A 24,643-nucleotide genomic window follows, 5' to 3' on the forward strand; every position below is an offset into this window, starting at 1 on the left:
ACTGCTATGTGATTCCTCCTGTACTTTCTTTTCCTCACAGGCCTATGTGATTCCTCCTGTACTTTCTTTCTCCTCACAGGCCTACGTCCTCCAGAATGGGGACAAAATTAGAAGACAAAAAAGTGAACAGTGAGATAAGACTGATCACCTATAATACTGATTGTCTTAACAGTGGTCCCATGCCATTCTGTAAATACATACATACAGTTTGTAACTATGGTTCTAACAAGAATAGGGTGGTCCCTAAATCCAATCAAGAAATCAGAGTGTATTGAAATCCTTAAAAAAATTGGCTGTGCTTCCTGTGCTTTCTTTAGGATATATCTAAAGAAAGTGGTTGCCTGATCAACTGTTTTATAATCTGGAAAAAAAAGAGGAGACATGTAAACCAAAGTGCAGGAGCCTGCCTGCTTAGAACAGAAGCTGCGGTCTGGAGGTCCAGATACTGGATCCGTTTTTGTTTGGTTCGACCTGAAGTGTTTTCTCTAAATGTGAATCTCCAAACTGAAACGCTGCTTATAAAATATGGATTTCTGGCTTGTCCTGACAAATGACAACTGGCAGATGCTGGGACAGCACTTCCGCATGATAGGAGTCAGCCCTTCATCTAGAGCACGTACTCTCCAGCTCCCCACTTCTCTCACATCTATCAGCTACCTGGTTTCTGACAATATTGGGTTTAAAGAAACAGGCAGCAAAGATTAAAAATTCATTTTAGTTTATCCGAAATAATACAGGGGAGAGAGTACCTAAACATTATCCCAAATATCTTATATACATAGAGCAAGACATCAGGCTATCATAGCTTAATGACAATACCCCCCTAAAAGCATCTTGTGTGCTTTGTTCTAAATTCTGGCCCACCAAAAGCCTTCCAAGTCAATGACATGATGTCTAGAGTGACTCTACCCATTAGGAAAGACTGCTCTATACAGCCAGCATTCCCTAGCTCTCTAGTCAGATGTTTTCTACAATAACCTAAGAATGAATTTTGGTTTATCAGTAAGAATCTTAGAACTGGTTAGTAAGTGCTCAATCCTAAAGAATGATTTATTATGCATAAACAAAACTGCATTCCTGAAATTGCGAAGCTAAAGAACAGACTCCGGATTAAACTCTCAACCTTCTTTCTGTTTCAACATAACTGGTTAGTAATAATAGTTCATGGGATAGTAATAAAGGGAGTTAATTTGGATGCATTTTTGAGGGAGAGCGGTCACTTAAGAAACCTATTCTGAGACAGCAATACTCTAAGTTCAAGACGCCAGTTCAGTCCACTTTACCTGAGGGGTAAGAATCGTGTTTTATACAGAATGGCTCCCAGTGTCCACTGAACTTCTCGGTCATATACCAGCTGGGCTGTCTGCAGGTGTGGGTAGTCATAGGGAAAGTGGAATCCTTCATGAAGAACTTGGTACATCCAAGCCGATTTAAAACACTGATATCTGTGTGACAAAACAATATTTTTTTTTAAGAAGAAGAAGAAAAAAGAATACTTTCCACATACTCCCATTGGATGTCAAAAAGGATCTCTCTCCCCAGTTCACCTTCCTCGCCTCTAGGTGGAGCCAAATCTGAGCCTACTTTATCTTGATGTTTACCACAAAAGTGCAGGAACACCATTATGCCATAATGATATTGCTGTGTTTTTTTCTTTCTTTTTATAAGAGTCCTTATTTTTAAGGAGCCTGCTGTAATTACATGATGTCTGGGATTTGTTTCAAAAGAACCCAATTGTGGTAAGAGGGTGGGAAAAGAGATGAAATAAGATTTGCCAGAAGTTGGTAGCTGTTAGCAGAGAAGCAGGGTGATAGGTACACAGAAATTCATTATACCATTCTATTTTTGTTTATGGTTAAAATGTATTAACTAAAATGTTTACAAAATGGGAGGACTGATGAACCAAACTGGCAAAATATTGGTATTTGTTGAAGCTGGGTGAGGATTTATGTTACTGTTCTTTCCACTTTTCTGCATGTTCAATATTTTAATTAAAAGCTTTAAAAAAACACCACTTTTGATTTCAAACCGTTTGGAATGAGCCTTTTGGTAACCCTGGTTTTCCCTGGCTTCACTAAAATAGGCTCACTATTTTGGCCCTTATCACTCAGAAAATCAAAATCTAAAAATCAAATTCTCGATTCTCCTTCAACAGAAAATTCCATCTGTATTCTTGCTTGTTCTCTCTCTCTCTCTCATTATAATCTGCCATCAGCGTTTTCAGGCCAATCTTAGGGAAAAAAGGAAGCTACTCACTTGAGTCGATGCTCATCTGCATGTGATGAAAAGAGACCATTCTTGAATCTCTGAGTTAGGACTGACCAAGCCATGCCACAGTAATCCTGGAACAACCAAAGAGAAACAGAAGAACATGAAATTAAAGCACAACTAATTTCCCTACAGTCTCAGCTGTTCCATGTCTAAAGTTACTTGTGGGCGACTAGTTGACAAAGGAAAACAGAAATGCCACATTCATTCCCTGGACACTGTGCAAAGCAAGTGCCAGAACACAGGTTCCTGCGGGTCTCCTTTTTATTCCCATCACCTCAAGTCCAGTACAAAGCCAGCCCAACACGGCTCCTGAGCCTCTGTGGCTTCAGAGAGGGGTAAGGTTAGGACCAGAAATAGCAACATCAAAGCCAAAGGGAGCCTCATTCTACACTATGTAAGATGAGGAAGTAAAGCAGATGGAACATAATGGTCAAATTCTACCACTGGCCTGTTCCCCTGCTATAGTTCTCCCCAAAGAACCATTCCTTTCCTCTGAATGTCTACTTTGTGCCAGGTGCTTTTCTAGGTGCCAGGAGATCTAGCAGTGAACAAAACAGACAAAACTTTCTGTCCTCATGAAGCTCACATTCTAGTGATAAAAAACAGACAATAACTATATACATGCATGCATACATAAGACATGTACACACGTACACATTTACATATAGAGTGTGTTACATGACATAAATGATCATGGAAAAATAAAGCAGGAAAGGGAAATAGGTGAAATTGGGGAGGGCTGCAGTTTTGGATATGGTTGCTAGGGAAGGTATCACTGGGAAAATAACAGTTGAGTCAAAGTAAAAAAAAAAAAAGTAAGGGAACAAAATTATCTCTTTCACCTGGGAAAAAGAACATATGAAGCCACTAGCAATTTGAGTAAGCAGTAACTTGAGCCCTTTGGTGTTCAAGGGAACAGAATTTGAAGAAGTTTTAAAATGAGAGAAGGACGTAGGCCATGAACAGTTAGGCAGCCCTAGATGCTAGAAAGGAAAAGGAATATAAGTGTATTCCTGGAGGCTGGAGAGGAAAGAACAAATACAAACCAGGTTTTCCTCAGTATTTCTTAGGGACTGCCTTTAGGGAACAGAATAATACACATAGTACAGACATTATTAAATTGGAAGTCTTCTATCCAGAGAACCCTAGAGAACTGTAACAAAGCAGAAAGAAAAGAATAAAATATAAGGTCAAATTCTTCCCATAAGTTTCTCTTCTACAAGATCAGAAAGACAGGCAAACCTTCAGAGATGAATCTAAATTAAAGGAGCTATAGAAAGCTAGAGAAACTTTTACCTGTTCAGGTAACTAATGATTTAAGCCTATAAGCTGCTAATGTCCTATATATGCTCTAAATGAAATTTTATTTCTTCTGCATTTTAGTTTTAAATAGTACTTCCCCTGACATTGCTTTTCCCAATATCTTTTTAATATTCCAAGTGACCCTATATACCACTCTGGCCTCCTGACAAACCAAGAAAATCAAAGTGGACTTGCCCACCTGTGTGACCTCATTTCCAAAAGCACATTACAACTGAGAATACCAAGTGAGGGGAAAGATATCTGGGGATGACACTTTTGACCACAAACATTAAACAAGATTACTGGAAAGCTAGAGGAAAAACCATTAGCCACCACAAAGATTTTGGAGCTGGGTGATAATTTGGGTGATCAGGACATACATGGAAACCTAAGTTTAATGAACTAGAAGATAGTACAGCACAGTGTGCTCCTTAACTTCTGAGTCCACTTTCTCATCTGTAAAATGAAGGTTCACAGAGCTCCTCCTGTGAAGAAATCAGTGAAATCAGGCATACAAAGCCCTTTGCACAGCATCTGGCACAAAGTTAGGCATAGAGAAATGGCTGCTTCTGGTATGAATCATCTTTACTATAAATAATTTACCTGAGCAGCCTTGGCAAACGTTGGCCCATGGTAACGGCCACCGATGCGTAACACATCCTCTGTACAGTAAAAAAACTCAGAGAAACCGTAGAACTCGCTGTTATTGAAGTCAATTGGCGACTGGTAGATTCCATTCAGCGAGGCCTGGCTGGTGTTGGGGCGAGCCAGCAGGGGGCTCAGCATTGCCCCGCAAGAAGACCAGTCTCCTCTTCCTCGGATATGCAGCACCTGGCTGTTCCTCTCCACCACATCTGTGAGTCCCACGGGCAGGCAGGGATCCAGAAATGGATTGTCAGGACTCAGACCTGTCTTCTGGCCCAGCAACCTGCCACAATGACAATAACAAACAAAACACATCACTAATGTATTCAACCTCTTTAAAAAATGCCTATAAGAAACTTAGTCAAAGAATGTGCTTCACAGATATCTTGTTTTATATGGCATCCCTAGAAACAAGCATGGAGTATCAACCATGCAGTCACAACACATGAACATTTAACTTAAGCAAATTCAATTTAGCAGAAACAAAGGAAAGAAGGAAGGAAGGATGGGTGGGTGGGTGGGTGGATGGATGGAAGGGATGGATGGATGGATGGATGGATGGATGGATGGATGGAAGGGATGGATGGAAGGGATGGATGGAAGGAAGGAAGGAAGGAAGGAAGGAAGGAAGGGAGGAAGGAGGAAGATAAGGAGAGAAATATGGCAGTGATCAAATTTTGTTCAACCTTTTAATCAACATGTATATTTCCCAATGTATAGTGAAACTAGAGATATTAATCTGCTGGTCTCAATCTAGTCTTCATTCCACTGCTTCTTAGAAGTGCCAAGATCTCACCACACTGAGTGTGGTTCTAACGTTTAGCAAAACACCTGGGAGAAGGTAAAGAGAGAAGGTTGGAGGAGTTTCCTGAGGAGAAGGATGTGTCAGTGGTCAGTGACAAGGGCTGGCCATAGGAAGGACCTGCCTGGCCCCACGTGGGGTGGGACAGGTTGGGGCACGTTCTAATCCCCATCCTGGCCATTACATGGTTCTGGCTGTTTCAAGTCTGCATTTGCCCAGCAACAATATTCCCGTTCCTGAAGAGATTAAATCTGACCGAGGACAGAAATTAGTGGAGACCAAATAACTCTGCCAACTGCAGTTAATTATTCATCAGTTCCTAAACAGACAGTCGTTGAAGGGTGGACTTCCTGGGATGAAGAAGCCTCCATGATGTAAAGACTGAAGGAGGGATTGGGAACGTGGCAACACAACAAAATGTTCTGGAACAATTGGAACCTATTTTAAGGATGTGACACCAACTATTAAAAAAACTCAGAAAATCATATTAAGAAGAAAGAACCATTACATTTTGACATCCCAGGAAGCATGGGTTTCTCTAGTAGAGTAGCAGCTACACAAGATGAATGATCAGTCTTCTCAATTAGGAACCTGGCAAGAAATACCAATGCACATATTGATGCATGGTGGCAGCCATGATACAGCCTGGCAAGTTCTGAGGCAGGAAACAGCAGACAAAGAGAAAAGGGCAGCAGAACGACAAAGGAAGGAAATGGAAAAGGAAACACAGCAGCTAGCAAAGATGGAACAAAACAAAACTGGTGTAAAACTTTCATAATTGTTCTTTGGACTGCCAGCAGGAGCGATCTGAGCTCCACAGCCCAAGCAACATCTGTACAGACTGAAGAGTATTTTCAGAATGCAAACACACTGCTTGGTTTTAAGGCATTCGTCCATCACCCGGTATAACAGGAGTCTCCTAAAACACCTTGACCTCTTGGTAGTCGAGACTTACAAAAACAAAAAAGAATCAGGAGACAGTATTTTCTTTATTATGGTCCCAAAGAAGACAACTGCTGTGGAGCAATTATTACAAATCGCCGTATTCATAATTGTAATTAATACAATAGCGGTATTTCTTCAAGTTAGTATTTCTAGCAAAACAAATGGGGTAAGTAATTTTGTGAAAAAAACCTCTGCTGTCTTATACTTCCTTCAACGCACGTAGTGATACAATAATTTTAAATACTAAAGAAAAAAAAAACCCACAACTATTTGTACATTATGGTCTAAATACTTCATGTGGTAGCCAAACGAAGAATCAGTGATCTGTCCACGCTGCAGGAAAAACTGGCTATTCTGGACTTAATGAGAGAACAATGTGAAGATTATTTCTAACTTCACATGCTTTTTATCTTTTATGCGCACTATGGAGCCTCACTCCCACGTAAGATGCAACTCCACTGTAAGTGAACAAATATGTCTTCTACTGAGAGGGAACGGCTAAGAACTACATTATACTGCACATTGTAAATTAATAACTTAGCCTCACTTATCCTGTGATACCATTTCTGAAAAAGGACACAGCAAGAGATCACCACAGTAAGCTGCTATACTTTTCTGAGTCCTAAGAGCAAAGACCAGAATGCACCCTAACCTAGATCAAGTGGGAATACCAATGAAGGGTCTCTATTAGTAGTGACACTACCCCATTGACGAGAGTGGTCAGGAAGGAGGGGGAGGCAAGGACATACCTATCTTAGTAGAATATGAGTATTTCTTGCTAATATCTGCACCCTGACAACATTCTATTTCAGAGGCACAGATCCCCATGTCCAAAGTACCTATTTTTGGTAAGGGTTTCATTCAGCACAAGATCTTCATAGCGCTGCCGGGCAAAGTTGCCTCCAAAACCCAGGAAGGTTGTGACATAAACCCTGTACACATGTTCAGTGTGTTGCACATCACAGCCCAGGTTGAATTCAGCCAGCAGGATCTTTGCTTCTTCTTCCTATAATACAATGTAAAGAGAAAAAAAGGGAATTTTCATTTTGGTTGATTTACAGAGAGCTATGACGTTACCAATATACCAGTCTTCGTGTGCTGTAACTACCCTTTAAAATATCTTATAGCATTCTTTCATTCTCATAACATTATTTTCAACAAAGACACAAAATGACAAGCCTGAACAAAAAAGTACAGAGACTAAATACCAAATTAGAGACAACAGGATCTGTAGTTCTATACAAGGCAGAATCATTACAGATAATGTCATTTTCTTGCATGTACTTTTCAGATTTTCCAGTTTGCCAAAATGAGAATGTACTACTTTTATCATCAGGAAAGAAAAAATCTTTTGATAAAAATAAATTTCAGGAATTTGGAAGATCATCCTGAGACCTATTCTATGGGTTTTTACAATTCTATTCAAGAAGCTTTAATGTATCCTATGACAGGGACTAGGACTGGGAAAGTTCCATTTTACAGTACCTCTAATGAAAAGATGGTCTATTTTTTTTTTTTTTTTTTTTGACTTCAGTCCATGGTTTGAGTTAATCATACTCCTCAGTTCACGGCTCATTACCATGGCAAAGCCCCATTTCTGTTTTGTCTATTTACTTCCTTTTATCCTCATACTCACCCCCATTCCTACCCCCACATTCTAATGTGCTTAATGTAACATATATTTGTACATACTGTTGTAAAATTAAATTATTGTTTTGAATGTATTTATTTTTAATTAATGAAAATGCTATTATGCCCAGTAATTTCACTAAGTATATATATAAGAGGACTGAAAAGTATGACTAATCAAAAATGTATATGTGAATGTTCACAGCAGCATTATCCATAATAGTCAAAAACTGGAAACAAAAATCCAAAAGTCCATCATCTGATGAATGCATAAACAAAATATGACATGGTCATATGGTTATTCAACCATGAAGAGAAATGAAGTTCTGATCCATGCTACAACAGAGATGAACCCTGAAAATATTTTGCTAAGTGAAAGGAGCCAGACACAAAACGTCACATATTGTATGATTCCATTTATGTGAAGTACTCAGAAGAGGCAAATCCACAGGAGACATAAAGCAGATTAGTGGTTGCTGGAGCTAGAGGGAGGAGAATGGCAAGTGACTGCTAATGAATGTGGGGTTTCTTTTCAGGGTAATGAAAATGTTCTAGAATTCGATAGTGGTGGTTGCATTACTTTTTGAGTGTGCACAACTTTGTGAATTGTACCAAAAAAACCACTTTAGGCACTTAGGATTACTTATATTTTTTAAAGCACTATTGTACTTCGTCTCATTGTTCCTTTCGTTATTTACCAAGCCCTAAAATCCATCTGTAAGACCGTTATATTACCAGGCTACATCTAACTTGTTGCTTCCAAGTATACTTTCTATACTAGTGTTGCTTTCTAAATCTGCACAAACAAAAAAGTCTTTTATTTAAGACTTTAAGGATAAGTGCCACTTACCAGAACAATGCCTTCATTTTACCTGTTGACTACATATTAACAAATAAAGACTAAAATGTCTTACAACCTCGTTCCCCAAATTTCCAACCCTTGCACAGACCCCTTCTGATTGTTAAACCCACATTTCCAACAATCTTGCTGGATATTTAGGCATATATGCTCCTCAGAGATCTCAAATTCATCATACTTAAAACTGAATTCATTGGTTACAAGGACTTGGGCTAGAGACCAGAAAACTGTTCTCACCTGAATCTCCAGACCATACTCATTTGCTTAGCATCAACCCACCCTTTACCCTGGGGTCTCTCTCAGTGACTGAATTCCTTACCCTACCAGGTACCTAGGTGGGAACCTCAGCATCACTCAGTATCCCTCTCTGCCCTACCCACACCATTACATTACACTGTTTTGTTTTGTTTTTTCCAAAATACCCCTGAGATCTGTGCCCTCCATTCCATTTCCACTTACATTGCCTAGTTCAGCCCTTATTACCTCTTACCCAAGGTTCCCTGACCTACATTTCTTTCTCATACAGACAACAAAATTATTTTCCTAAAAAAACAGATTGGATCTATTATCAGTCACATAATGGAGCTGAAAAGGACCTTCAGAATTTAATTATTTCATAGATGATGAAACTGAGGCCCATATGACTGCCCTACTCAAAAACCTTTGCTGATTCTCCTCCATCTATAGAAATAAAAGTGAAATTCCCTAGCATAAGCACCCAAGACTCCTTACAATTTAACTTCATCTTACCTTCCTAGACTTACTATACTGGAAAATTCTATACTACAACAGGCTATTCAACGTTTCTTGGACATTCTGAGCTCTTTGCTGCTTTCTTTGTGCCCTTGTGCATACTATTTCCTCCATAAAGGTGGCCTTCCTCAACCGTCAAATGCAAAAGCCTACTTATCACCCAGGGCCCAGGTAAATACCTTACTTGCCACGAAGCCAGCATGACTCCCATTCATGTAGTAGACGAGTAGAGTGGGGACATTACTGATATCTGGTAGAGGCCAGGGATGCTGCTAAACACCATATTATGCACAGGACAGCTCTCGACAACAAAGATTTATCCAGCTCAAACTGTCAATAGTGCCAATGATGAGAAACCCTGGTTTAGATCAAATTTTAGTACTTCCATAGTCTGCCTGTTATCACAGGCTGTCTTCACTGATAGATTATAATAAGTTTTTGGGGGCAGTACAATATGTCTCATTCCTTGCACACAATAGGTGTTTAAAAACTGTCTGCAGCTCTTTTTCCTATGATAAAACTCTTCCCTCAAGATACATATATTCTTTACATTCTAGTCAGGTAAGGAATTTAGAAGCACAAGAATGGAATCACAAGTAAGGGAAAGAAAATAACATTTAATGAACAAGTATGTACCAAATACTGTACTCTGGGCTTTATATGAATTATCATGTTTAATCTTCCAGCAGTCCCAGGAGACAGGGAGTATAACTGCTAAAATACATTAAACATTTAGCACATGTTGGAAAGTTTGTCAAGTGTTTTACACACATGGTGTCATTTCATCTTCCCAACTTCATGAAGTGGATACTATTATTATTCTCTTTTCATATAGGAGGAGATTAAAGCTCAGAGAGGTAACCTAACCAAGATAATGTAAGCTAGCGAGTATCTGAACAAATATTTGGACCCATGCAAATTGGTCTAAGTCAAAAAACAGTGACCTTCTTTCCCAAATACTGGCATTTGTAGCAACCCAATATCCCTAAAAGGTAAAATACCTGTTTCGGAGAAAGGACAGAGGCTGAGGTAGGAACTTCATAAGCAATTTGGAGAGAGGCTCCTCCCATATCTAGTATCCCTACTGTCCTTCTGCGCCCTATTGCCAATTCCTGGGGACCCTCAGCATCTGATTCTGAAATAAATAAGGGAAAAGAAAAGGCCTAGTAATTAAAAAACAAATCAAAAATGAAAAAAAAAATCAAAATAGAAATCCCTTAAAAAATGAAGAGCAAACTGAAATAAATTAATCTCACTGTATCAACTATGTATTACAGAGAATTCTTTCAAGTAACATTTTTACTATATCCCTCATAGGATGTATCTTACTGACAACAGAAGCAAATAAATATCTTAAACTGCATTGTAGTAGTCTTATTGATAATAATTTTTTAAGCCATTAAACATGTTATGAAATAAAGCAAATAAATGTTTATATTAATATATTTAGGAACAAATACTCAGCATAAAAGAAAAAACCATACAGGTATAAACTCAACAATATTAAGCAACAACCTTATAATCTTTTTTAAATTAATTTATTTTTAATTTATATTCAAGTTAGTTAGCATATAGTGCAATAATGATTTTAGGAGATTATAGATTCATCCCCTATGTAAAACACCCAGTGCTCATCCCAACAAGTGTCTTCCCTAATGCCCCTTGCCCATTTAGCCCATCCCCTCACCCACAGCCCCTCCAGCAACCCTCAGTTTGTTCTCTGTATTTAAGAGTCTGTTTTGTCCCCCTCCCTGTTTTTATATTATTTTTGCTTCCCTTCCCTTATGTTCATCTGTTTTATATCTTAAATTCCACATGAGTGAAGTCATATATTTGTCTTTCTCTGACTAGTTTTGCTTAGCATAATGCCCTCTAGTTCTATCCATGTTGTTGCAAATGGCAAGATTTCATTTTTTTGATTGCTGAGTAATACTCCATTGTGCATATATATATATATACACCACATCTTTATTCATCTGTTGATGGACATTTGGCCTCTTTCCATACTTTGGCTACTGTCAATAGCATTGCTATAAACATTGGGGTGCATGTGCCCCTCTGAAACAGCACACTTGTATCCCCTGGATATATAACTAGTAGTGTGATTGCTGGGTCATACGGTAGTCCTATTTTTAACTTTTTGAGAAGCTTCCATATTGTTTTCCAGAGTGGCTGCACTAGTTTGCATTCCCACCAGCAGTGCAAAAGAGTTCCCCTTTCTCTGCAGTCTTGCCCGAGTTGTTAATGTTAGCCATTCTGACTGGTGTGAGGTGGCATCTCATTGTGGTTTTGATTTGTATTTCCCTGATGATGAGTGATGTTGAGTATTTTTTCATGTGTCAGTTGGCCATCTGGATGTCTTCTTTGGAGAAGTGTCTATTCATGTCTTTTGCCCATTTCTTCACTGGATTATTTGTTTTTTGGGTGTTGAGTTTGCTAAGTTCTTTATAGATTTTGGATACTAACCCTTTATCTGATATGTCGTTTGAAAATATCTTTTCCCATTCTGTCGGTTGCCTTTTAGTTTTGCTGATTGTTTCCTTTGCTGTGCAGAAGCTTTTTAGTTTGATGAGGTCCCAATAGTTCATTTTTGCTTTTGTGTTGCTTGCCGCTGGAGACATGTTGAGTAAGAACTTGCTGGGGCTGAGGTCAAAGAGGTTTTTGCCTGCTTTCTCCTCTAGGATTTTGATGGGTTCCTGTCTTACGTTTAGGTCTTTCATCCATTTTGAGTTTATTTTTTGTGTATGGTGTAAGAAAGTGGTCCAGGATCATTCTTCTGCATGTTACTGTCCAGTTTTCCCAGCACCATTTGCTCAAGAGACTGTATTCCATTGGATATTCTTTGCTGCTTTGTCAAAGAATAATTGGCCATATGTTTGTGGATCCATTTCTGGGTTCTCTATTCTGTTCCATTCATCTGAGGGTCTGTTTTTGTGCCAGTACCATACTGTCTTGATGATTACAGCTTTATAATACGTCTTGAAGTCCGGGAGTGTGATGCCTCCAGCTTTGGTTTTCTTTATCAGGATTGCTTTGGCTATTCGGGGTCTTTTCTGGTTCCATACAAATTTTAGGATGGTTTGTTCTAGCTCTGTGAAGAATGCTGGTGTTATTTTGATAGGGATAGCATTGAATATTTAGATTGCTTTGGGTAGTATGGACATTTTAACAATATTTGTTCTTCCAATCCAGGAGCATGGAATATTTTTCGATTTTTTTGTGTGCCTTCTTCAATTTCTTTCATAAGTTTTCTACAGTTTTCAGTGTATGGATTTTTCACCTCTTTGTATAACCTTATAATCTTAAATATGAATTGGAACTATCATGATTTCTTTTTCTCTTTCTAAAAATACGTATTTTCTAGCTCTGTACGGAAAGGGCCTAGAAGTAAGTATAATCTAGGAGCAATAAGCACTCCTGGCATCCATGGTCTCTAAATATCATTTTCCAATAAAAGAAACCAGGGCTCCTTAAAAAATGTCTGATGCTAGGTCTAAGGTAGAAAAAATACAAGACAAGCATGGAATGTACCTTAGTGTGCCAAAAAGCAAGGGAAATATAAAAGACTATTGGGATGTTAAAAGGTACAGAAGCCAACCTATAGGTGCTCCAACTGGCCAATGATGGTGTAATTTGAGCACTGAAAAGAATGATGATGCAATGGACTACGATGCATCAAGCACATTAAAATCTACAAACTCATAATGATACTGAAAAACAACTTCACTAGTTACCTTTGGAAGTTGCTAGGACATCAACTCATTAATCAAAAACTTGATAAATGGAAGAATGAAAGATCTATCCTGTCTTTCCATTTAGAACTGTATTCCAGGATAATCAAATAGTTAATGAAGAAAATTTTGTTATATAAAAACCCCAACTGTTAAATGCAGAAGAAATGCAGGAATTATAAAAATAACTATTTTGCAACCTCTAATGAAAAAACGAATCTAAACAACAATCACAATTGGCTACTATAACCATTAAGTGAAAAGTGGCTGGAGAATTTTCGTAATAGATTAGATCAGGCTGACAATACCTGAACCCTGAAACCTGATCAGTCTTAACGTGACTGAAGTGGGACAAGCAGACCTTATAAAACTTCTGATGTGATGTAGTAGGAAACACTTAGTGCCAATCTTTATTTATTATTTATTCTTGCCAAAGGAATTGAATCGGTGTCTAATCAAGCTTCTGTATCTAATCTCCAATTTATAAGACATAAGGAGGGATGAGAAGCATGTTTAAGACCCCACAAAAATTTAGTCAATCAAATTAAGAATGTGGTAATTTCATTCTATCAAGTGAGCCAGTTTTGTTTTTGTGTTTTTAATGAATGATTTGAGGAAAAGAGGTGGGAGGGGGAAAGCTGTTATAAAGAAACTTATCAATCAAATGTAATTATGATCCTTGTTCAGATTCTGATTTTAACAAGACAATTACAAATAAATATTCTTGATACAATAAAGGAAGTCTCTACCTGGGTATTAGATAGATGTTACACAATACTAGAAATTGTTAACTTTTTTAAATTTAAGAATGGCATTGTGGATATTTCAGTTGTTTTGAAGCTCCTCATTGGTGAGAGATAAACGCTGAAGTACAAGAAGATAAAACGATATGTCTGGGGTTTGCTTTTTAAAATCCAAAAGGAAAAAAACCTGTGTCGTATGGAGGGAGGGTGGAGCCAAAAAACTGACCAACCACTAATTAGTGTTGAGTCTGAGTAATGGGCTCATGGAAATTCATTTTATTATTATTTACTTCTGTAAATGTTTCTAACTTTCCATATTAAAAATTTAAAAAGAAATAAAAGAAGGGGAAGTAGGACTGGAAAATGAAGCATCTTTACTTTTAAAAAAAAGAAAGAAAAATCACTCAAATGTGGCACTTATATTACACTGACAGGTTACAACATAAACCTTCGTTCAGTCCTTAGAACTGTCTTAAGATAACAACATTACTCACCATCCTCATGGTCGAATCTTCCCAAAACAAAGTTGATTCCAATCCATGCATAAACTCCTAGGTAAGAAACATAAAAGCCCATGCTTAATTCTCTATTGTTATGCCATGTATACACCTCTCCCAGGGCTGTTCTTTTCCTCCTTTTCTTAGGAAAAAAGTGATGATACTATTTTATTCCATACTCTTAGTGTATGAATTCAAAATCTCTTATCTTGTGATGCTTTCCCCTTTTAAAATGATTTGCATTCTGGGGCACCTGGGTGGCTCAGTCGGTTAAGCGTCCGACTTCAGCTCGGGTCATGATCTCGCGGTCTGTGAGTTCCAGCCCCGCGTCAGGCTCTGTGCTGACAGCTCGGAGCCTGGAGCCTGTTTCGGATTCTGTGTCTCCCTCTCTCTGACCCTCCCCCGTTCATGCTCTGTCTCTCTCTGTCTCAAAAATAAATAAACGTTAAAAAAAAAATTAAAAAATTAAAAAATAAAATGATTTGCATTTTCTAAATTAATGTGTAAATTTGCGTTTTCTAAATTAATGTGCAAAAACAAATGTAAAAAATGTGCATCTTGGATTCTGGCTCTGGGCAAGAGGAGGTAAGCACACTCCATCCTGTCATCCCACGGAACACAGTGTAAACTGCATGGAATATATGGAGCAGATTTGTGAGAACTCTGGAAGGAAATAATAAGAGGCACACTGAGTCAGAGATCAGAAGTTAAAGTACCACCAAACCTGTAGTGAGTGTCTCATATTTTCCCCTCAGATATTGCCTGGCCTGGACTCAAAAGCAGCTTGAAACACAAAAGGACATCCAGGTGTGGAGGGAAAGAACTTCAAGACCTTGCTTTCTGGTCCAAGGAGCATTAAAAGAGACCCCAAAGGCTCCGAAAGAATGGAGGAAAACCCCTTGGGTTTTTTTCCCTTCATTTTGTTCTCTGCTACCCCAGGCAATCCTGCAACAGCAGAGGTAGAAGTTGGGCAGGTGCCTAAAACTGTGAAGGATATGAATCTTCTCTGACTAGAGGAGCTACAGCCTTAAGAACTGAAGAAAATCCCTATTGCTGATTTTTCTCCATGTCCTCCACCATTTAGCCCTGGATGCAGATGCAATCATGGGAAATGTATGGCAGAGCAGGGAAATTAAAGCCCTGGCTTTCTAACTGGAGGACCATGAAAGTGAGCCCCAGGGAGCCAGAAAGTGTTGGGGAGATCACAGAGAGTAAGGAATAAAGTGATGTATGAACTCCTGGGCTCACAGCCAAGCAACACATGCATGGATCTCATAAACAATATACCAAAGGTTCTGAGAACCGTACTGGCTAGGCACTCCATTTATATGGACTATGCCCAGATTTTAGACTGACCACTGGGTGACACACAAATGGTACAAACCCAAATAGCAGTGACAAGGCTTTGAAAAACGAATCACTACAATCACAGAAGGCAGGTCAGAACTTGAGGCATGAACCTAACCAGGTCAACTCCCTGCTAACACAAACAAAAGTCAGTATTTTCCTTACGATTGAAACAAGACCCAGTTTCATAGTATAACTTTCAAAATGTCCAGGACACAATATAAAATTACTTAGCATGAAAAGAACTAGGAAAATCTCAACTCCTAAGGGAAAAGATGCCAACCCCAAGATGACACAGATGTCAGAATTACCAGACAGAGATACTAAAGCAGCTATATAACTCAGCAATAAGAGCAGTCTTACAATGAACGGAAAGATAGAAAGTCTCAGCAAAGGAAGAGAACATAAAAAAGAATCAAATGAAAATTTTAGAACTGGAGAATGCAATACTGAAATTGAAAAGGTAAATCTTTTCCTTTATGTGAACTGCAACTAGAATGTACAGAAGAGGGGCGCCTGGGTGGCTCAGTTGATAATCAGCGTCTGACTTCAGCTCAGGTCATGATCTCATGGTTCGTGAGTTCAAGCCCCGCATCAGGCTCTGTGCTGACAGCTCAGAGCCTGGAGCCTGCTTCGGATTCTGTGTCTCCCTCTCTCTCTGCTCCTACCCCACTCACACTCTGTCTCTCTTATTCAAAAATAAATAAACATTTAAAAAAACTCAGAATGCACAGAAGATTTTCTCTTTTTCAAGAAATGGAAACATAATTTGTCATGTAGGCCACATTTGGGCCACATGAGAACACATATTCAATTCTACCTCAAAACTACAAACCCAGCAGTGCAAGCTTTTAGGGAAGTATCAGTACTTCATAATAAATACAATAAAGGGGGGGGGGGGTTCCTGCGTGATGCAGTTTGTTAAGCTTCTGACTCTTGGATTCAGTTCAGGTCACGGTCTCATGGTGGTGAGATGGATCCCTGAGTTGGGCTCTGCACTGAGCATGGAGCCTGCTTGGGATTCTCTCTCCCCCTCTCTCTCTGCTCCTCCCCTGCTTGCTCCCTCTCCTTCAAAATAAATAAATCAACATTTAAAAAATAAACGCAATAAAAGGAGAGCCCATAACAAAAGAAAAGTAAATAATGATCATCCCCTATTAACGTTTCCCCTTACTTTAATAATTTGCTTTACATTAGAATTTGGCAAACTCAGTACAACTCCCAGAAGTACTTATGTTTTGAAAACTACAATTAGCTAACCAAATACTCACTTGGAATCATCACTAAATACTAACATGTTCTTATAAACACAGTACTTAGCACAAAATTAAAAATAAATATATGACTTCCAGAAGCAGCAATCTATAACAGACACCAATGCAGAATATGCAAATAATAATTAAAAAAAAAACATATGACAGAATCAAGAAAATTACTCGAAGAAAAATAAAAATCAAATATATAAAGTAATCCTAACCCCACCCTTTGCAGAGAGACTATGCCATGATTGGCTAGGAGCTGAAGGAGTGCACCCCTCAAGGCCCAGTACCTTCCTGCTTCCCAGAGATCACTTCTGCCTGAGACTGTGAAAAGAGGAAGTCAAATTCCAGAGGTAAATCTCTCACCAGATCAGCCAAGATAGCCAGCTGCTTTCTGCAAGAAAGAACAAAAATATAAAAGTTAATCGTTAGACACTCTTCTCACAATTAGCTTCAACTTGCACTTCTACCTCATTGCTCACATAGTCCATCCACTAGTTGAGCCATGCTTCTTTTTGGCACTTCACTTGATTTTAAAGGTTTAAACTGCCTCCAAAGTATATCCTTCCACTTAAAAGGCAATATGATACTAGTAATACTTTTTCTTTGTGTAATTTTATAATTCAAATAGTATTAAAAGATGAGACTACAGTTCTGTGCCTCTCACAACGCTGAGTATATATAAGTGGCAGGAAGCACAGTTTCATAATTGCATGATTCCTAACTACTATGAAGGGAAACTGTCAGACTAAGGAACACAATCTTATCCTCAGATCTTACACAATATAGAAACAACACCTCATATTACCACACAACAAGCACTGTTAGATCCACAAATTAATATCCTTTACAAAACTGACAATGAACTTTTTAATCTCCTTTTATATATTTCAAGGGCTGGGGTTTTGTTTCTTTATAAAAATCTTATCATTTGAAAAACCCAAATCAGGATCAAAATCCAAAGGTTATAACAGTTTGGGGACAAAGTCTGAATCTTAGTATCTAGGGTTATTTTCTCCTCTCAAGTTTTATGCTATCAGTATTATTAAAGAAAAGCAAAGAAACAAAGCTAGAAGTAATAATATGATTCTAGAGAAAGGGGTTAAAAACAAAAGCAACTATCCTGGATCTTTAAAATAACTCATTAGAAAAATATTCTATTGGCTCAGCATGACTTAGTGAAGAATGATAACACTTAAAAGTAAAGAATATATTTAAAGTAATAATTTTCTTTAAGCTCAGGTCATGATATTATGGTTGTGAGATCGAGCCCTGCATCAGGCTCTGCACTGAGCATAGAGCCTGCTTGGGATTCTCTCTCCTGCTCTCTCTACCCCTCCCAGCTTGTGCATGCTCACTTTCTCTGTCTGTCTCTCTCTCTCTCTCAAAATAAATAAACATTTTGTAAAAAAAAAAAAAAAAAAAAGGAAAAACAAAGTAATAATTTTACAATATACTGTCAAATACAATTTCTAAAATAGCTCGTTGTTATACATATTAAATTCTTACAATAAGAATTTTACGTGGGGAACAAGAGGGATTATTTTGCTCTCCCTATTGGATATGTTTCCAATTGGCTATTTGCTTAAAATAAACAAAAAGAGGGCTTGCTGATTTGGGGGACAATATGGAAAAATGGGCACCCACATACACTGGTGTTTGGAATGTAAATTACTGGTATGATCTTTTTTTGTTTTTTTAAGTAGTCTCCATGCCTAGCCTGCTTCGGATTCTGTGTCTCCCTCTCTCTCTGCCCCTAACCCACTTGAATTCTGTCTTTGTCTGTCTCAAAAATAAATAAACATTAAAAAAAATTTTTTTTTTAATTAAGTAGGCTCCATGCCTAATGTGGGGCTTGAACTTCTGATACTGAGATCGAGAGTCAATGCTCTACCAACTGAGCCAGCTAGGTGCCCCACTGGTATGATCTTTTTGAGAGCAATCCAGGACTTTGTATCCAAATTTTTAACGTGCTTAACTTTTGACCAGCTATTACGTTTTTAGAAATTTATTGCAAGGGAATCATCAGATAAGAATACAAAAAGGAAGCGAATACTGCAGCTTTATAAAAATGAAAAAGTGACAACCTGTTAAATAATCTATGTCATATCCATATAATGTAACACTAGACAGATGTTAAAAGAAATGAGGTCGACTTATACTCTATATGTATTGACATGAAAAGATGTCCAACATATTTTGAGTTCTAAAAGGTTATGAAACAGTACATACAATATGATCCCAACTTATATTAAACAATAAACAAAAAACTTTTTCACGTACTGCACAGAATAGAACTTTTGTTCCTAAAATTCAATATTGTTTCTTTATTTAAAAAAAAAAAAACAAACAAAAACTTTCAGTGGCATCCGGGTGGCTCAGTCAGTTAAGCATCTGACTCCTGGTTTTGGCTCAGGTCATGATCTCACGTTTCGTGAGTTGGAGCCATGCATCGGGCTGTGTGCTCACGGTGCAGAGCCTGCTTGGAATTTTCTCTCTCTCTCTCTCTCTCTCCCTGCCCCTCCCCTACTCGCACTTCTCTCTCAAAATAAATAAATAAGCTTTAAAACAAAACAAAAAAAAACCCACAAAAATAAAAAACTTTCAGTGGCAAAATGCTGATAACTGTTGAAGCTGGGGGCTGAGAAAATAAGGATTCATTATGCTGTTCTATTTTTATTTATGTTTGAAATTTTCCAGAACAAAAGTTTTTTCCCCCTTAAATGTCACCTTGTAATACCTTTGTAATTTCTTTTTAAAGGCATTTTCATTACAAAACAAAAAAGAGGTCAGTCTAACAAATTGTTAGTCTAGGCCTTTGACAAAGAAATAAAACCTAGTGATAACACATTTCAAAATATAGTCCAGGTGATTTAAACCCATTTTGAATATTGCTCACAAATGCTAATATATTAGTGGAGCATTAATTATACAAAACAGGTTCTTACAGTGATGGCTATATTTATGTCAACAACTACAGCTGCCTCAAGAGGTAGCAATGATTTCATAAGCCCAGGATAGATATAGACATTATTTAGAAGAGGTGATCAGAAAATGAATTAAAAGACAAGCTCTTCACAAATTCTTAAGATAAAAAAAAAATACAAATATTCGGAGCCTCCATGCTGACAGTGAACATCTTAGACAAATGGAATGGAGTTACATAGTGGGTTTTGTCTGCATAGAAACTTCTTTGACAAACAATGTCAATGCTGAGTGACATCAGGAGATGAGGCAATCCTTTCTTTTGCTCCAGACCCACAAAAGGGGGCCAAACCATCACCCTCCTGGTCGGCTCTGCCTTTTTGACTCCCTCATCAACTTCTTTTGTGGCCTTCATCCCCCTTCCTTGGTGTTGACCTCAGACCACTCACAAGCCTGTGATGTGGCACCCACTGTGTCACCTATACTCTTCCCAGGGTTTCTAAATTCTGAACTATATGATTATTACTTATGTCAGAATCAAAAATTCTAACTTACGTGTGTAGTATGGTTAACAACTTTGTAGAAATTACAGAGAGATGTACAGAGAGAAGGGAATATGACAAAATGAAACACTTTCGATAGGGCAATAGGGATATAAGTTTGTTGTTTATTTTTCCTTTACTGCAGCTATAATATTTTAAAATTTGGTTTTAAAAATTAAAAAACACAAATGTTGTTTTGTTTTGTTAAGAGAAAGCACGCATGAGAGAGGGAGAAGGACAGAGGGAAAGAGAGAGAGAAAATCCCAAGCAGGCCCCACGCTGAGCACAGAGCCTGATGCGGGGCCCAATCCCATGACCCCAGGATCATGACGTGAGCTGAAATCAAAAGTCGGACACTCAACTGACTGAACCATCTAGCCACCCCAAAAACAAAACCAAAAAAATTTTCTTAAGTTTATGTATGTAGAGAGAGAGTGCAAGTAGCAGAGGAACAGAAAGAGAGGGAGAGAGAGAATCCCAAGCAGGATCCATGCTGTCATCACAGAGCCCAACACGGGCTGAATTGCAAGAACCATGAGATCACGACCTGAGCCAAAATCAAGAGTCAGACGCTCAACTGACTGGACTACCCAGGCACCCCAAAACAAAAATGTTTTAAAGGCCAAGATACACGGGAAAATAATGGGTTAAAATAGGTCTCTCATTTCAACAAATGGTTATATAAAATAATCTGCTTCTCAACAGCAGACAAGATAGTAAACCAGTAACTGTGTATCTAAAGAGAAGGAAAGAACCCCATTGAAAGAACTGTGGACATATGTTACATTGTCCTGCACATCTGGCATAAGCAGCACGAAGCCCTACCTGCATAGCCAAGGTTTTTGTTGCTGGCCAAGAATACAAAATAAAACTTTCTGGAAAAGGGAACTGTTATTTACCAAGAAAAAAATATCTAAGCTAACAAAAAATACCTGCTGCCTATGAGACTTTGAACATTCCAGAAGAATGAATTCTAAAGTGAAGGGAGCTCACTCCCACCCCATGACCATAAGTGTGAAGGGGCCAGGGAAGTGTCAAAGGGGAGAAATTACAAACAAGAATGTGTCTGACCTAAGTACAGCCACTGCCTCTTCCTCCTCTTCTTCCAAAGAAGAAAGAGGGATTGGGTGGCAAGATACTGGGCTAACTTGCCAAGGTCAAGTGGAAAAGACTTGACTGGATGAAGCTGAAAAAAACTGTTCTAAAACAATGGAGACTGAGCTTTGTAAAGCAGCACCATGACCAGGCAGTTAAGGAGAGAGCAGCATTCCTTTCTACCGACCCCCAGGTACCCAGTTGCTCGGGTCAACCTCCTACAACCCTTCTGTTAACTGTGCTCCCCTTCTAGTGATCTAAATTTATCACCATCACCACTGCCCCTCAGTAAAAACTAAGAATCATTACAGCCATCACAGATAGATATTGATCCCAAAGAAGCAAATGACATGAAGCTCTGAACAGACTGTGAAATAACTGCGTGCAGGGGTGGCTTTGCTCTATTTTGAGCCAGGAGTCTTCCAGTGCCACCTGTGAACTCTGCATGGTGCACCCATAGCCCACCTTCAGACCAGGGGACTGCAAAGAGTAACATGTGGAATCAGCCTGGCAACTCTCATGCCACCCATTCTCCTGTGTTCTTCAGACACCCTATCTCACCTCTCAGGGAGAAGCCTCATGCCTGCTGTGCACAGGATGTAAAGAGGGGTCTCCTTGTGCTTCTTCACAGGCACGTGAGCAGCAGCAAAGCTCAGCAGAGGACGAAGGTAATCACTGGCATGTTCTGGAGTGTCGGCCATTGCAGAGATTCCTTAAGTAAGACAAAATACCTTAAAAAGCAGATCACATGGATTCAGAAGACTGATACTCCATAAAGTTCTGCATAAGGTCCTAAACACTTATTTATTTGAGAGGACGGGAACAGCAATGAATGAGATCTCTCCCATTATCCAGACTCGCAAGAAAAAAAGGAAATAGCTTTCTTTCTGCCTCTTCACTCTCTCCTCTTTCATGCCTGTAGCAGGTAAAGAGACTGACAACAAAATACATGCCAAATAGTACCTGGCTTGATTTTTTTAACCACTGGTTGGCTGTTGCGGTCTCTCATCTGCTTAATGTCCAGTAAATCATGAGGGTTGCCATTATGTCTTGGCCAGAAATAAACAAAAATCCGGGAGCCACTGCTGCCACAATCCACGACAAGTCCGTAATTTAGAGTTGGGTCTTCAGTGTTGGTTGCTTCAAGCTCCCCTACTCGAGCCAAATACCTGAGCCAGGCAAAAAGAGAAACTGGGATTAAAGAGTTTTCATGAAGTGTCCACCTGTGCCAGCCACATGGAACCACACATCCTGAGGAATGAAACAACACTGACCATAATTAGTGATGTACATAGATAATGCCTGGTTTTCTTCCCGAGAGCCATTGAAATGGCAGTGGGGGCAGTTCTGAAACTGGCTGGGATACCAAATGTTTTACCATCTTTAAAGAGCTTCTAGGTCTAAGCAAATAACTACTTTTTATTGTTATAAGCCACCGAGATATGGGGCAGTTTGTTATACACACTAGTTAACTAAAACAATCCTAATAATTTCTCTTCTATCTCTCTATCCTTTCTGTACATAAACATTAACACTACTTTGGAATGATTATCACTTAATATGTGTTTCTGGGTGGCCATATTTATGGGGCTTTTTGCTTTGTACTTTTTACTGCTAGAACTGCATTAATAAAAAATGTATTTCATAAACACAGTAGTTATTCTTTTCTATATCTTTTAAAGTATTTTACAGTCATAAAAAGAATGCTTATAAAATATGTATAAATAATAACAATAAAACAATGTACCCAACACCCAGTCTAAAAAAATGAAACATTACACTGTTAAAAAAAAAATAGCTTCTAGGCCCTAGGACATCAGAATTTTGTGTTGGAATTTCTTCAGATTCTCATTATATTTATGTGGTGGACAGCAGGAAGATGAAACAAGTAAAGATGCTACCATCAAGGGGCGCCTGGGTGGCTCAGTCAGTTAAGCGTCCGACTTCAGCTCAGGTCACGATCTCACGGTCCGTGAGTTCGAGCCCCACGTCGGGCTCTGGGCTGACAGCTCAGAGCCTGGAGCCTGCTTTGGATTCTGTGTCTCGCTCTCTCTCTGCCCCTCCCCCGTTCATGCTCTGTCTCTCTCTGTCTCAAAAATAAATAAACGTTAAAAAAAAAAAAAATTAAAAAGAAAAAAAAGATGCTACCATCAAAACACCAAGGTTTGAGTCTCTCAGCTCTGGCACTTTCTATGCTGTGTGACCTTCAACAAGTTACCTACCTTCTCTCAGACTGCTTTCTCATCTGTAAAATAAGGATACCAAGTCTCCGCCCTCATACAGACAATGTATGCTGAGTGGTTAGCACAGCGCTGTACCACTGCCACTGCTTTTACTGTTATGTGATAATAATTGGGAAAGCAAATAGGAGAAGACTCTCTGGAGAAAAGAGCTGAAAAGTCCAGAAGAAAAGAAGGCTAAGAGTAAGTAAAATGCTCCTGAGTCTTAGGCTTTAATAGACATTAAGGTTCACTTAGAACCTGAGAGTCTGAAAAGTACAAACATTGCTGAACTTCTCTTTGAAGAGAAGCCCAGTGAGAATGGCTTTTAACTTATTATATGGAAAAAGCTCTTTCTTGGTGCTGAGAATACATACTGCACGGTAAACAGATTAAAACGTTGTCCTGTAAATTCTTTTAAATTTGATTAAGTATTACTATAGGTTGAGCTAGTACTTGAATAAATGCTTTGAAAGCAATGCTGTGTATTTTTTCAAGTATCACCACTAAACTCCCTTCCTTATATCTGCCCTACTCATCCAACACTGTATTTAGAGCTAATTCCTAGATCCCCTAGACCCTTACACAGAACCCCTCAGAACTAGGTTTTGTGGGAGCACCTGGGTGGCTCAGTCGGTTGAGCAACCGACTTCAGCTCAGGTCATGATCTCACGGTTTTTGAGTTCGAGCCCCGCGTCAGGTTCTGTGCTGACAGCTCAGAGCCTGGAGCTTGCTTCTGCTCCTGTGTCTCCCTCTCTCTCTGCCCCTCCCCCGCTCATGCTGTCTCTGTCTCAGAAATAAACATTAAAAAAAATTAAAAAAAAAAAAAAAGAACTAGGTTTTGTGAAGCCTGAAACTAATGCCATTGGATAGTTGTTTTTGTTGTTGTTGTTGTTGTTGTTGTTTTTAAGAAAGATTCAACATTACAAATACGAAAAGGGGCCTACACATGTAAGGGGCCCTGAAGTGTAGGTATCACTAGCTCTTCGGTAAATCTACCTCTGATTAGACAATTAGCCACATGTCCCACCCCTCACAATAATCTAGGCCATGTTTACTGGTGATTTGACACTGCTATG

At 38.8% G+C, this 24,643-nt stretch overlaps 1 protein-coding gene and 1 pseudogene across 2 annotated transcripts in view; one reads left to right on the forward strand and one right to left on the reverse strand.

Moving 5' to 3' along the window:
* ENTPD7 (ectonucleoside triphosphate diphosphohydrolase 7) overlaps nucleotides 1-24,643 on the reverse strand; it is a 44,812-nt gene that overhangs the window by 2,067 nt on the left and 18,102 nt on the right. For both annotated transcript variants that reach the window (XM_078434716.2, XM_078434715.2), the window contains 9 exons: nucleotides 22,309-22,514; nucleotides 21,907-22,057; nucleotides 17,074-17,177; nucleotides 14,175-14,231; nucleotides 10,208-10,341; nucleotides 6,805-6,971; nucleotides 4,177-4,501; nucleotides 2,257-2,342; nucleotides 1,284-1,445 (listed from right to left, as the gene is read on the reverse strand). In XM_078434716.2, the coding sequence (XP_078290842.1) occupies nucleotides 1,284-1,445; nucleotides 2,257-2,342; nucleotides 4,177-4,501; nucleotides 6,805-6,971; nucleotides 10,208-10,341; nucleotides 14,175-14,231; nucleotides 17,074-17,177; nucleotides 21,907-22,057; nucleotides 22,309-22,514 (1,392 nt within the window). The remainder of the gene's footprint in view (nucleotides 1-1,283; nucleotides 1,446-2,256; nucleotides 2,343-4,176; nucleotides 4,502-6,804; nucleotides 6,972-10,207; nucleotides 10,342-14,174; nucleotides 14,232-17,073; nucleotides 17,178-21,906; nucleotides 22,058-22,308; nucleotides 22,515-24,643) is intronic.
* LOC144613222 (receptor-binding cancer antigen expressed on SiSo cells pseudogene) lies at nucleotides 4,635-5,836 on the forward strand (annotated as a pseudogene).

The sequence above is a fragment of the Panthera onca genome, chromosome D2, assembly GCF_046562875.1.
Source record: "Panthera onca isolate mPanOnc1 chromosome D2, mPanOnc1 haplotype 2, whole genome shotgun sequence".
In the NCBI taxonomy this organism is placed as follows: domain Eukaryota; kingdom Metazoa; phylum Chordata; class Mammalia; order Carnivora; family Felidae; genus Panthera; species Panthera onca.